The following is a 15,829-nucleotide window of genomic DNA, read 5'->3' as shown; positions in this document are numbered from 1 at the left end:
TTGGGATCAGTTTCATGAGTGTTTTGTAAGCCGTTTCCTTTAGAGACTGATTGCATTTTTGTTGTATTCTACCAAGGAACAGAAGTCTGCTATCTGCTTTACCTGTGACTGAGTCTGTGTGGTCATTCCGTTTCACATCAGTACCAACTGTTAAACCCTGCTATTTGTATGAGATTATTGATTCAAACTGTGACTCACAAGTTGCCAGCCTTATAACATCACTTTGAAATCATATCAAGATCTCGCTGAACATTTTTGCAGCCATTCTCAGACATTACTTCATTATAGGTAACTGCATCAGCTGTAGAATGTCTGAGGTTACTGTTAATATTGTCTGCAAAGTCATTAATATACAGTGTGAACAGGAAGTGCCCTAACACACTTCCCCTGTTGCACACCTGAAGTTATTCTACATTTGTCGACGATTCTCCATTAGATATAACACACAGCTCAATATTACGTTTGATTGTACTTTCAGATAATAAGTGTACCTGTGGTACTGCGTCAGAGCCCCGTTCACTGCAAATGGCTCTAAGCACTACGGGACTTAACATCTGATGTCCACTGCAGTGCCGTTGTGAAACTATTTTGAAATTGTGCGCTCTACTAGACTTACTCACAGGAGACACAAATGCCGACGAGGAGAATGGCTGTCATCAGTAGGAAGGCCTCACCGAGGCCAGCCAATACGGCGAACAGCACCGCCGCCAGCACCACCAGTGGCACCGACAGCCCGTTCAGCACCAGCCACGGCACCAGCAGCCCGGGGGACCTCTGCAGCAGAGGAGACAGGGGCACATGGAATGTGGCCGCTGCTGCATGTTTCTGTACTGTATACCGACAAAGAGCTGCCACACTGATATTTAAGGGAATTATTTCAACATTACTCTTATACAGGGTGTATACGACCCGGGACAACCGGGAGATCCGGGAAAAACCCGGGAATTTTTCATTATTTTAGTTTTCAGTTAAATTTTTGTGATTTTGACTGGTAAGAACCAATACTCTAACAAAGGATATTACTGTATCCCGCTACTGCAGAATAATACTGCAGCAACAAAACATGAACAGGAGAAAAAAAAAAGAAAGAAAATAAAACCCAAGTTTCAAAGGAAATGTGCCGTATACAACAACAAAACAGTGCTCATACAAGTGTCTGCCAACAGCAAAGTGTGTCAAAGGCTTTAGGAAGACTATGCAATGCTTTGTAACAACAAATTGCCTCCAATGAGTGTGGCGTGACAACTGTTTAAATAGATTTGTTTCAGCAGTTGCGGGTGGGCTCTTACGCATGCGCAGTTTAGTCGTGTATGAGTAGTACCTTCTCCCACTTCTCGTTACAGATGTGTGGCTGGGCGCCACTACTTAATATTGCCCTGGTTCGGAAATTAGTAAATCTGGAGCTGACGCACAGAGCAGTCTGACTTGTGGTGGGGAGGTGGGTCGTCTCCACATGACCTGTGTTTACGTGTAGTGATTTTGTTGTTTCCTCTTCGTTTATTGCTCTCGCATTAAATGATAACAAAATGGATTTTTGTGGCCGGGAGCTGTCAAATGAATTAAAATATGTTCGCGTATTTACGGAAGGCTAAAATATATTATTAGTTTTAGATTTTATTTCCACCTTTCTGACAGTCAAACATTAATCGCCTTACAGAACAATGAAGTTATTTTGGCCGGTTTGCTAAAGAGATTTGGCTTTTATTAATCTTTTCTGTTGAGGCAGTCAATTTATTTGGAACAAAGTGTTTAATTTCACACTATTGGCTAGTTTCAACTGTTTACTGGATTTCAAGTGCACGTATGGCATTATGCCATAATAAAGAACCAAACATGAGATAATACAGTACTGCTACTGCAAGAAAATTTGCATACAAATGTGCATTTTAAGCCAAATTATGTGTTTTAGTATTGTTCACAAAAGTATCCTCTGATGTCTTGTTTCTTTTATGACATAATGTAAGATCTTTTAATGTTTTACACGTACGAACATATGGGTTTCCTGTGTCGTCGTAGCTGTGCAAGCGTGGTTATCTGGCACTCTCTTGCAACTGCTGAAACGAACCTATTTCTAACAGGTCGCGGGAAAATATTGCGAATGGTGGTTTGAAAAGCATTACTTTCAAAGATTTCCTTTTACGTAAGATGAGCTATGTTCAAGAATGTACGATGAATTTCTTAAATCACAAAGCATTTGACTCTCATTTAAAAATCAACTCTTTGAGGATGACCATTTAGAAGAATTTCGAGCCCAGAAGATCAGACATTTAAGTTGTTATTAAAAATTTTACTGGCACATTTGTGTGATGTATCTTAAAGTGTAACATGCGCAAAAAAGATCAACATTATATGTGGGAGCTTGGCTTCTCTTCCAGCTTATTAATCTTTGAGACCAATATGATAGGTGAATGGTACGTATATTAATTTAAACCATTAACTTTTCTTATTTGTGTGTTCGCGCTATTGGCTGACTACATCACGTGTCCTATTCTGTCATCAGCTGGCGAGATCACGTGACATGGGCTATGACTGACTTACAAAAGCGCATCGCAATCTCAATTTCAATGCTTCGGAAAGTGACATGCAGTGTTTGGTGGAATTCGAATTTATACCTTCGTAATACGAAAATATCCAGCGTACATGTTGCTGCACATCAAAGGTCTTTCAAAACGTATTTTTCCCCCCTGAGTTACGTTTTCTAAAGTGACGGGAAATTCTACTCCGGTATATAAAACCATTAACATTCAAAGGATTGATGAGTTTTACAGTGCCGAATAAGAGTATACTGTCACTTAACATGGAAAAAGTGTATTTTTAACTGGGAAGTCCGAGAAAATTCCGTGAATTTTTTTTCCTTGTCCACATACACACCCTGTTATACTACTGTACTAGTCAGCATGTCCAATATATGTTCAAAGAGTATTGAACTTATGGTTGGCAGAAGTACATACACTCCTGGAAATGGAAAAAAGAACACATTGACACCGGTGTGTCAGACCCACCATACTTGCTCCGGACACTGCGAGAGGGCTGTACAAACAATGATCACACGCACGGCACAGCGGACACACCAGGAACCGCGTTGTTGGCCGTCGAATGGCGCTAGCTGCGCAGCATTTGTGCACCGCCACCGTCAGTGTCAGTCAGTTTGCCGTGGCATACGGAGCTCCATCGCAGTCTTTAACACTGGTAGCATGCCGCGACAGCGTGAACGTGAACCGTATGTGCAGTTGACGGACTTTGAGCGAGGGCGTATAGTGGGCATGCGGGAGGCTGGGTGGACGTACCGCCGAATTGCTCAACACGTGGGGCGTGAGGTCTCCACAGTACATAGATGTTGTCGCCAGTGGTCGGCAGAAGGTGCACGTGCCCGTCGACCTGGAACCAGACCGCAGCGACGCACGGATGCACGCCAAGACCGTAGGATCCTACGCAGTACCGTAGGGGACCGCACCGCCACTTCCCAGCAAATTAGGGACACTGTTGCTCCTGGGGTATCGGCGAGGACCATTCGCAACCGTCTCCATGAAGCTGGGCTACGGTCCCGCACACCGCTAGGCCGTCTTCCGCTCACGCCCCAACATCGTGCAGCCCGCCTCCAGTGGTGTCGTGACAGGCGTGAATGGAGGGACGAATGGAGACGTGTCGTCTTCAGCGATGAGAGTCGCTTCTGCCTTGGTGCCAATGATGGTCGTATGCGTGTTTGGCGCCGTGCAGGTGAGCGCCACAATCAGGACTGCATACGACCGAGGGACACAGGGCCAACACCCGGCATCATGGTGTGGGGAGCGATCTCCTACACTGGCCGTACACCACTGGTGATCGTCGAGGGGACACTGAATAGTGCACGGTACATCCAAACCGTCATCGAACCCATCGTTCTACCATTCCTAGACCGGCAAGGGAATTTGCTGTTCCAACAGGACAATGCACGTCCGCATGTATCCCGTGCCACCCAACGTGCTCTAGAAGGTGTAAGTCAACTACCCTGGCCAGCAAGATCTCCGGATCTGTCCCCCATTGAGCATGTTTGGGACTGGATGAAGCGTCGTCTCACGCGGTCTGCACGTCCAGCACGAACGCTGGTCCAACTGTGGCGCCAGGTGGAAATGGCATGGCAAGCCGTTCCACAGGACTACATCCAGCATCTCTACGATCGTCTCCATGGGAGAATAGCAGCCTGCATTGCTGCGAAAGGTGGATATACACTGTACTAGTGCCGACATTGTGCATGCTCTGTTGCCTGTGTCCATGTGCCTGTGGTTCTGTCAGTGTGATCATGTGATGTATCTGACCCCAGGAATGTGTCAATAAAGTTTCCCCTTCCTGGGACAATGAATTCACGGTGTTATTATTTCAATTTCCAGGAGTGTATATTGTTTTGGAGGTACAGAACCCCAGTCCACTTCAAAGTAGTCTCCTATGTAATGCACAAATTTGTGTTCCCTTCTTCTCTCTCTCTCTCTCTCTCTCTCTCTCTCTCTCTCTCTCTTTCAGTTTTCAGTCACCTGGCGGATTTGAATGTAGTGCACATGCACAAGCTGATCTCGAATCTTCGTGCATGTGCATGAATTTTTTCCCACCTGTTGATAGCATCAGTTGCCGGTGGGCAGCAGTTGAGTGAGGTAGTGTGTAGTACTTGCGCCAGTTTTTGTTGTGAGAGAAATGGCAGAAAGCCTGGAATGACATTTCTTGTTCAAATTTTGCCAAAAACTGGGCGACCGACTGGTGGAAACCATTCAGAAGATTCATATGGATTTTGGTGATGGTGCCGTGGGCATCACATAGATTAAGGAGTGGTACAACTGGTTTAAAGGTGATTGCACTTTGGTGTAGTTCAAGCTGTTCTCCGGTCAACCATTGACTTGCCGAACTGACTGAGTCATTGCTAAAGTGAATGCTGTGGTGATGCGGGACTGTCTTGTGACTATCGAAGAAATTGCGGAATATCGACTTTTCAACACATTCCATTGTGACAGAAGATTTGGCCACGAAGAGGGAATCGGTGAAATTCGTGCCGTAACTGGCGATGGCTGAGCAAAAGCGATTTCATTGTGAAGTCTCACAGGATGTGGTGGGCGCTACAAAAAGTGACATCGACTTTGTGAACACCATAATTACTGGTGACGAGTCCTGGGTGTGCAGGTATGACCCGGAAGCCAAACCCCAGTCGTCACAGTGCATGCATTCCTCATCACCGAGACCCAAAGAAGGCTCGCCAGATGCGTAGCAATGTCAAAACTATGATGACTGCTTTATTTGATTCCTGCAGTGTGGTAAACCATGAGTATGCTCCACAGGGTCAAACAATCACCAAAGTGTACTACAGGGAAGTCCTCCGTCATCTATGTGATGCTGTATGGTGCAAGAGGCTAGATTTTCGGTCAGTAGGAAATTAGCATCTCCACCGCGACAATGCTCCAGCATATTCATCCCACTTTATTTGACTGTTTTGGCTAAAAACCAGGTTCCTGTGCTTCAACTGGCTCCTTACTTTCCTGATTTGGCCCCCTGAAACTTCTGGCTGTTCCCTCAACTTGAGAGGCCATTGAAAGAAATGCAATTTCAGACTCGAGGGCATTATGGCCACGACGACAGTTTAGCTAACTCCATTCTAAAAGAAGCTTTTTCTGCATCTTCCAACAATGGTAGAAGTGCATGGAGTCCCAAGGGAACTATTTTGATGGTGATTAAGTGTCCAACACTCGAGGTAAGCCAGTTCTTTTTTCTCCGAGCCAGAGGTCGAATACTTTTCTATCAGACATCGTACTCATAGTTATCAGCTGGAAAGTTTCATTTTGCACAATGTCTCATGTTGTCTCAAATTGTGCTCATTTCAGGAACATTATCAGCTTGGGAAATAGCTAAAGTCACACGGAATCACAGAGAGGAGTAGGGATCCTGACTAATCACAGGAATGTTGCGTTTGGTGAGGAAACTGACTCAATTGCACAGAATGGGTACGTGCATTAACATTATGGAGCTGCCAAGGTTTGCAGTCCATAGATCCAGATGTTTGCACAACACAGTTACCTCTATCTGGTTTGCGAGTTCTCGTAATGTGGCACTATGGTCTTCCATCATCAAAGTCCGTGCTTTCTCAATAATATTGTTATTTCAACTCACTGATGGTCTACCTGAATGCAGTTCACTGTCCAGTGACATGTAACCATGTTTGAAGCAGTTGTATCAGTCTTTTATCTGTGAGATGCTTTTGCCATTGTCCTCAAAATTGTGTTGAAATTGTGAACAGCTTCCACTTACGTATCACAAAACTTTTGATAAAATTCAATGCAATATTGCTGCTCTGTTTGTTCTATCGGTTTACCTACTGGAATCCAACAAACAGTTGCTATATATCCTCAGTCGTAGGCGTACCGCCTGCAACTGATGGTTTCTGTTGGCAGGAAAACTCTCAACTGCGCACAAATGTACCTTGCCTCTTCTCCTCAGAAGAAAGTCTTCTGCGTGTCATCAGTTTGTGCGGGAAGAGGAAGGTTTGATACTTTTTCGACACACCTCATATGTAACAATATGCAGACCACTATTGGTTGATGATGTGAAAATCTGTCTAAAGGTATGCCCATAGAATGCATCTTCCCTCGTGCTTGAGTGCAGATGTATAGGTGTGTGCAAAAATTAGAGGTTAGATCATATGGCTGAACTTCTCGTTTTTCCATGTGCCTCATACTTGAGCATTCCGCTCGGTACCCAGTTTTTTGCTCAGTAGTTTGCGTTGCAGCTACTGTGACAGAGAAAGAAAATATGAAGGTTACTGTGGACAAAACATTATCTAAATAACAGTGGTGCCATATACTATTACATGAAATATAATTTTTGTGGTTATAAGGCTAGTAGTAACATTTCATTTAGTGGCGATTTGTTTACCAGTTTGAGATATATATTTTATATTCTGAAACAAAGCATTTCATTGATTTCGTCTGAACCTCAGAAATACTTCAAGGATGATCTTAGTCGCTATATGAAGGTCAGTTGGCTTTAACTGCATCATTTGTATGTTATTTTACAAAAAAAAAGTATCTTTAATAAAAAAGATAGAGTAACATCCTCATACTCAACAAATGTGGATGATAAGAAGTTCAGACAAAAAGAGAACAGAAGCTTATGAAATGTGGTAATACAGAAGAATGCTGGAAATTATATTGGTACAGCATGTAACTAATGAGAGTACCAAATAGAACTGGGGAGAAAAGAAATTAAGGAGGGGTCTGTTGAGAGGACACATTCCGAGACAAGGGATCACAAATTTAGTGTTGGAGGGAAATGTGGGAGGGAAAAATCATAGGGGGAGACCGAGAGATGAACACAGTAAGCAGACTTAGAAGGATGTAGGTTGCAGTAGTTACTCGGAGATGAAGAGGCTTGCACAGGACACAGTAGCATGCAGAGCTGCATCAAACGAGTCTTCAGACTGTAGACCACAAACACACAACTCTTTGACATAATTCCATAAGTAAAAGTATTCAAGTCAGATGCCCTGTGGTGGTGGTGGTGGTTGTGGGGGGGGGGGGGGGGGTCCACTGGTGAGTATGTCCAGTCTGACACAGGCAGTTTGTGACTGAGGTAATCACAACTGTGTGAAAGAAGGTGTGTTGCAGCACAGTCTTGTCTAAAAATAAATTCCCCGGTGTCTTGTAGTTGAGGCATGAGCTATTGCTGCAGCTTTTCCAGAAACATGAACCCGTCCACATTTTTCTCTGCAAAGAAAAATGTTCCATAAATTTTGAAAATGACATGGCACAAAATACATTAACTTTATATGAATTGTGAATGTGTTTTACTATCTTGTGTGGATGTTCTGTGCTCCAGACATGCACATTATGACAAGCTACCTTTCCAGACACACGTAACATGGCTTTGTCACCGAAAACCAACTTCTGTGCAAAAACTACAATGTCCTGAGGTGGGGGGAGGGGGGGGGGGGGCGAGTGAATAGGAGACTGGTGACCTTTGCTATTTGGCCTCGTTATGTACTCAAATCAGAATCTGACATTTTGGGTTCGACAGCCTCCTTTTTTGGAGCAAAAGTTCCCTTCACAGTAGAACATTTTGCAAAGTGTAGCACTGTTGGCTGTGGATTTTACTTTGGAGTCTGTGAACTCTTTAGCTTGTGGTTCTCTTACGTCACCACTCAACTTACCAGATGCACTCCAATAAAGAGGAGAACGGTTGCAATGAGCGCCAGGGCAGCCACCACGATAGACACGATCTGCGTGATGAACAAGGCTGAAACACACACAATATTTCTCAGCATATTTGTTAATTTATGGGAGGAATCAGAAATCTGAGATGTGTTCACAAAATAGCAGGAATTTTTCTTTTTTTGAAAAGAAGGTTATTTATTCTTTTACAGTAATATCATCTCTTTTTTTTTTTTTAATCCCCATTAGATATTATACACTTACATAGCACTTTTCCCAATTCTCAAAACACCTCTGGAACCTTTGGAATAGTCACATGAAGCCATGTGTTTTGAATATTGATGCTGTGGCATCATTACAGTAATTTTTTTTTTTTTGGCCAAAAATTCACAAACAAGCAATGAAGTGTGAACAGGTGCATTATAGTGGTGCAAAACCGCAAATTCTGTCACCGCAGATCCAGACTTGCCCCCCGCCCTCCCACCCACGCAGTCTCTCCCCCCCCCCCCCCCCCCCCCCCCCTCCTTTTGGATTGCTTCAGGCATTGAACTTGTTAAATGGTACTCCTTACTGATTATTTGATGTTGTGACAAGAACTCGAGGTGCACTCTGCTGTAAAACTGCAGACTACAGTGTGCATAGCCTTTGCATTTTACCATACTTGCCAAGTGTGTTTTTTTTTTTTTTTGTCTCGGTGATCACAAATGTTTCCACTGGGACAACTGAGCCTTATTTTTGACACTGTACCCATAAATACATGTTTGATCACCTGTTATGACACATTTCAGTAGTTCTGTAATATTGTTGACATTTTCAAGCAACTCCTGAGTAACTTGCATTCACCACAGTTTTTTATTCATAATCGGAAAATTTTGGAACAAATTTCGCTGTAAAGTGTTTCATACCTAAAACATCCAAAAAAATTTCATGCAATGAACCAGTTGATATGTCAGCATCATCAGTGATTTCTGTGATTGTGACTCAGCGATCCTTCACGATCGTTTCCTTCACTTTTTCCACATCCATTGCACACATCTTCACGGTCTTCAAAATGCTTATACCACTTGCAAAATCTTGTTTTACATGCAGTGGACTCACCAAAAGCAGTATTTAATGTTTCTGATACTTTACTGTACTTTATTCTGTTCCTATAACAATATTTCGTACAAATGCTCAGCTGCATTTTGATACAAAATAAGTTATCACCAATACTACCAAAATACATGTAACCTTTTTGACAGCTGACAACAGACTAAATATCCAATATGGCTAACACTGCACAGATACTTTCCAGATATAACTTTTTTCAATCTTGGAAGCATTTCTGGAACTCACTTTTCATTGAGGTGATTGGTTCCTTCAGCAATTCTGTTTTATCTCATTAGTGGTGGCAAAACAACATCCTTTCATGGGTCTCTTCAGCCCTGGGAATAGAAAGAAGTTGCAAGGGGCCATTTTCGGTGAATGCATTGGCTGAGGCAACATAAAGGTTTGTTTTTTGCTAAAAAAATCATGAACAGGCAGGTATTGAGATGTGAGCAGGACCGTTATCATGATCCAATTTCCATGACTGGTTTTGCCACAATTCCTGCCATTTTCTTCAGATTGCTTCACAAAAATGGTGCGTAACTTCCAGGTAGTATTCCTTATTGACTGTAAGACCATAGGCAGGAACTCATGATGTGCTATCTCATTGTTAATGGAAGAAAACAGTGAGCAGAATCTTCACACATGATCAAACTTGTCGATTTTTTTTCTGTCTTGGCTCTTCAGGCAGGACAATTGGGCCTTGGTTTCAATTTCACCTATTGCAACATTCTTTAGAAGTTCTAGATCATAGTTGATTTCATTCAGCAACTCCTGAGCGATGTCTACATGATATCATTTTTGGTCAAAATTCAACAATATTGGAACAAACTTCGGTGCTACCTGTTTCATGCCCAAAATGTCCAAAAAGTGCTTGGCATGAGCCAGAGGATATGCTGACATCATCAGCAACCCCTCTGATGGTGATTCAGTGATTTTCTTTAATTCTTGCACATTGCCCTGTCATCATGAATGGATGTGCTAGGGTGCCCAGGGTGGTCATTGTCTTTAACATCCTCTCAACCCTCTTTGAAATGTGTAGAAATTCATAAACTTGTGTCTTAATAGTAGATTCGCCAAAATTCAAATGCAGTTTTGTATGTTATTTCCTTTTTCTAGCAAAATTTAATGCAAATTCTTTGATCCATCTTTTTCTAAGGTCGAAATTCACTGAGCACTCAAAAATGCGTATAACCTTCTTGACTGCCAAGAATAAACTAAATATTCAAAACAGCTGAAAATGCAAATATACATCAGGAATGTGTGTATGAAAAAGATAAAAAGAAATTTTGAAAATTGGATGCATAAAGCCCACAAAATTAAAAAAATTCCATTGCTTTTTGATCACACATCGTACAGCTGAAATGGACTTGTCATTTTTTACTTTTCTAATTCCTTGAATGTATATAATGAGACCTGCTTTTCCCTTTGTGAGGGAACAAAAAGGCAAAAGCTTATATATTCCACTGGGCTGAAGCGTTTGACCAAATGAAACTTTTTGAATAGGAGCGAGTATTTGTATAGTGGTCTAGCCAAGTATGTCGAGTAGTGGTGAACAATAATAACTTGTTGACTAATGACATATTTTGATTTTTTCTTATTCTTCCATTTGGTTCATCTAAATTCTGCTTGCATGCACATTGCAGTAGTAGGCATAAAATGAATCTTCCACATTGCTTCTTTGGAATCATACTAAAATGTAACTACAAAAAACAGATTAAAAACAGTCTTGACTGCAGTAAAGTATTTCTTTACAATGGTTACCGGTTTCAGTCAGAATGTGACCTTCTTCAGACCATTTACACCTTGATGATAGGCAGTGACAGGGAATGGAGTAGTTGTTATTGATTCCTTGAACATCAACTGCTGATTTGAGCAGTGGAGTCATAAGGCCTGCTCTGTTTACCATCACTGCCTACCATAATGGTATAAATGGTCTGAATATGATCACATTCTGACTGAAATTGGCAATGATTGTAAATTATTCTTTTGTTGATATAGCAATTGGATGTATGTAACATGCAAGATAGTAGCATCAAATATTAAAAGAAGAGGGAAAAAAGGAGAGTCTAATATTAACTGGAGAAAACACAATATTAGCATGGATGATAAAATGAGATACAAGGTTTGGATGTTGGAAATAGAGAATTAAAGGCTGTAAAGTGTTGAAATATCCAGGAGTCATTCTGCCATCTGGCAAAAGAGTCTGCTCGCAGTATTTGTGCCGTGCATTGCTCTCTGCACTATGAATCACCAGGTGCAGATCCAAGAAGAGCATCGTGGGCGTCATGAGGCACTCAACCCACCTCCCCCCTTCCCTTCCAAAGAAAATTTTTCTGTAAGCATTCCCATACTTTAATATTCCAATTTCCAAATTTCTCAGCTAATGTTCACAGAATAAAGTAGCCTGAGAAATAAGTGTCTTGAAAATGTCTTTCAAATAACATATTTCTCCAAAACGGAGTTTCATGGAAGCTATGCTAAAGCTGTAAAGCATTATTATTATTATTATTATTATTATAGTATGACATTTTATTGTTATTAAAATCCTAGGTGTCTGGGAAATTTTAAAAACAGGGGCAACAGCTAGTTATAAACCAGGAGGGGGAGGGCATGGTAGGTAGAACTGTGAACTGTGAACTTCAGTGCGCAATTGCCTTTCCAAACTGAACTGTATGATTACACAGTGGCAGCTTTCAACCTGCTTGGTCAAATTACAAATTACTCTCTAAAGTGGCTGGCCTAATCTTTCTGTGTTCATATAATGCTATTCTACAACTAAAGGAATTCTGTATGTATGTTGTGGTATTTTTTTAATGTTTTTTTAATTATAGCTATACAAGATACAATTACCACAATGAAAAAAATGAAATGAAATGTCGTGTGACGAGGGCCCCCTGTCGGGTAGACCGTTCGCCTGGTGCAAGTCTTTCGATTTGACGCCACTTCGGCGACTTGCACGTCAATGGGGATGAAATGATGATGATTAGGACAACACAACACCCAGTCTCTGAGCGGAGAAAATCTCCAACCCAGCCGGGAATGGAACCAGGGCCCTTTGGATCAACAGGCTGTCGCACTGACTACTCAGCTACCGGGGGCGGACATTACCATAATATAATAGAATATTTTTAATGGAAAGTGCAAGTGAATGACACTAAATTCTTTCCCTGTGCATTGGAGCATTGCATGACTGTCGGGAGTGATAATTATTCTGTGGTGAGCCAGCAGAATCAGTGTTAGAATTATTGCAGTAAAATACGGGAGAAAATAATTGTGTCAATTGGAATTAGAATGCAACACCTGCAGTTAAGCAAGAGTGTATTATTTTATATACTTTGTCCAGTCACTTCAATATGGCCACAACTATGTTCAACATCAGTGTGCAATAACCACTCACACCTCACACACTGCAGGTGGCAGCACTAGCAGTGGAGTGTATAAAGCTTGTTGAGGGATGCAGAAAACAGCGCAGTCATTGTCGTAATGCGGAAACGGAGTGATTAATCTGATGTCCAAAAGGGGATGATCATTGGCTTTTGGGTGAAGGCTGGAAGCATTTCCAAAGTGGCTGAGTTTGTAAACTGTTCATGTACCATCATGACTAAAGTGCAGGGTGATTATAATTAAAGTTTAACTTTCAAATCGCTGTAGAAATAATGCCACTGATCAGAATGATGTCAAATTGCAATGGAATGTTATTGGAGAAGAGGGCAAACATATGGCAGAAGAAAAATAAATAGTTACAAAACATAACAATAGATGGTGCTGTAAGCCCAAAAACCACAAAAAAGCATCACTCGCATCAGTTTTTAGTGGTCCTGAGGCCAAAAACCACATAAAAAGCATGAATCACATCGATTTTTAATTGTCCTGTGGCCAAAAACCGCAGAAAAAGCATCAATCAAAATCAAATTGGATTATTAATTTCCATGTGACTGGCACAAAACTTGTTTAATATAGTGTCCACCATTTTCTGCAACAAGTTGAAATCGAGAAACATCATGTTCCACAACTGATTAAAGTGTTTCTGGGGTCACTTTCAGAATGTGCTGAACAATGTGTGCCTTCAATGCAGCTAAGTTTGCAATTGGAACACTGAACATAACATCTTTCAGATAGCCCCACAGCCAGAAGACACACTGATTAAGATCAGGTGATCGAGATGGCCAGGCTGTAGGTAAATGGCATCTGATATTTCTAGCATTTCCAAAATGGCGCTTCAGCAGCTGCTTAACTGGATTTTCAATGTGCAGAGGTGTCCCATCTTGCATAAAAATGATCCCATCCACACATCCATGCTGTTGGAGAGCTGGAATGATGTGGTTGCACAAAAGACAATCATAGCACTTACCAGTGACGGTACAGGTAACAGGACCGGAAGGACCTGTCTCTTTGAAAAAATATGGCCTTACGATAAATGATGCCATAAACGCCCACCACACAGTGACCTTTTCAGGAGGAAATGGTACTGGTTGATTTGCTTGTGGGTTTTACTTAGCCCATTTTCGACAGTTCTGTGTATTAACATATCCTGTCAGATGGAAATGGGCTTTATCTGTCCACAGAATCTTCCATGGCCAATCATTGCCCACTTTCATTGTCCACTTTCATGTGAGCTAGAAATCCTAAAGCAAAGATCTCTCTTGCTGGCAGGTCAACAGGAAGCAACTCGCGCCCATGGGTAATTTTGAATGGATAGCAAAGAAGAATGTTTGCTAGGATTTTATGCACCGTGTTCATGGGTATGTCCAATGTTCAGGCAATTCTCTGTGCACTACATGTTTCCACACCACCATCCGTCATCTCCTGCATTGCTGTGGCCACTGCTTCCACTGACATAGAATCAATTCATTTCCTTCATCTACCAGGTTGCACACCAAAAGAACTTTTCTTTTCGAATTTTGAATTCATTTTCCACATATCCACAGCACTCATCAGACCAATGCCTTTCTTCAAACCCTTCATTGTCCATAACGTCTGCAGAGCAACATGTGCACAGTCATCATTCTTTAATACAACTTTACAAGCAGAGCACGATCCTGCATTGAGACAGTTACGGCGAACGTTGCAGATGTGAAAGGAAGAAATGCCGTGTACCCGGCATGTTTATACCAACTTCAGTGGGTCATGCACATGATGGGTGTTTTCATTTACATATTCTGACACATAAAGCGCCATCATTTGATCAATTTTCACACTATTTTTTTTCTTCTGCCATATGTTTTCCCTCGTCTCCAATAATATTCTATTGCAATTTGACATCATTCTGACCAGTGGTGTTATTTGTACAGCGTTTTGAAAGTTTAACTTTAATGATGATCTCCCTGTAAATTTCCTGATTGTATGAAAGTGACAAGGAAGGATATAAGATGAACATCAACAAAAGCAAAATGAGGATAATGGAATGTAGTCGAATTAACTCGCGTGATGCTGAGGGAAATAGATTAGGAAATGAGACACTTAAAGTAGTAAAGGAGTTTTGCTATTTGGGGAGCAAAATAACTGATGATGGTCAAAGTAGAGAGGATATAAAATGTAGACTGGCAATGGCAAGGAAAGCGTTTCTGAAGAAGAGAAATTTGTTGACATCGAGTATAGATTTAAGTGTCAGGAAGTCATTTCTGAAAGTATTTGTTTGGATTGTAGCCATGTATGGAAGTGAAACATGGACAATAAATAGTTTGGACAAGAAGAGAATAGAAGCTTCCAAAATGTGGTGCTACAGAAGAATGCTGAAGATTAGATGGGTAGATCACATAACTAATGAGGAGGTATTGAATAGGATTGGGGAGAAGAGGAGTTTGTGGCACAACTTGACTAGAAGAAGGGATCGGTTGGTAGGACACGTTTTGAGGCATCAAGGGATCACCAATTTAGTATTGGAGGGTCAAAATCGTAGAGGGAGACCAAGAGATGAATACACTAAGCAGATTCAGGAGGATGTAGGTTGCAGTAAGTACTGGGAGATGAAGAAGCTTGCACAGGATAGAGTAGCATGGAGAGCTGCATCAAACCAGTCTCAGGACTGAAGACCACAACAACAACAACATGAAAGTGACAAAATTTACATATTCTGACACATATAGCACCATCTATTGATCTATTTTCACACTATTTTTTCTTCTTCTGCCATACTTTTCCCCCCTTCTCCATAATACTCCGTTACAATTTGACATTTTTCTGACCAGTAGTATTATTTCTACATTGTTCTGAAAGTTTAACTTTAATTATAATCATCCTGTATACCATCTGTGGCAAAATGGCACTATCCAAAACTGGTGCCGAGGCGATTGTGGTGCACTGTGGGCCCCAGATGACAGGGGTGAACGATAGCTGCAGAGATGTGTACAGGCTAATAGAGGTTCAACTGTTGAGCAACTGTCTGCCCAGATGAACCGAGGAGCTACCGACAGTGTCTCCTCAACGACCATTCAGGTAACGTTGCTGCATATGGGTCTCCTCGGCAGGTGCCCGGTTCACACACCCGTGCTGACTGCTGTTCATTGCCACTGAAGGCTGTAATTTGCATACCAGTACCATAACTGGTCATCCACTGAGCACTGACAGCTTACCCTTTC

The 15,829-nt window shown here is 41.7% G+C and overlaps 1 protein-coding gene across 1 annotated transcript in view; it reads right to left on the bottom strand.

Moving 5' to 3' along the window:
* Positions 1–15,829, bottom strand: part of LOC126109892 (uncharacterized) — a 76,212-nt gene that overhangs the window by 7,662 nt on the left and 52,721 nt on the right. Inside the window, exons 4-5 of the mRNA XM_049914980.1 lie at positions 8,162–8,247; positions 621–774 (exon numbers count right to left, since the gene is read on the bottom strand). Coding sequence (XP_049770937.1) covers positions 621–774; positions 8,162–8,247 — 240 coding nt within the window. The remainder of the gene's footprint in view (positions 1–620; positions 775–8,161; positions 8,248–15,829) is intronic.

This window comes from Schistocerca cancellata, chromosome 12, assembly GCF_023864275.1.
Source record: "Schistocerca cancellata isolate TAMUIC-IGC-003103 chromosome 12, iqSchCanc2.1, whole genome shotgun sequence".
Classification (NCBI taxonomy): Eukaryota; Metazoa; Arthropoda; class Insecta; order Orthoptera; family Acrididae; genus Schistocerca; species Schistocerca cancellata.
The sequence above is the reverse complement of the archived record's forward strand: the minus strand, read 5'-3'. Positions and strand labels throughout refer to the sequence as shown.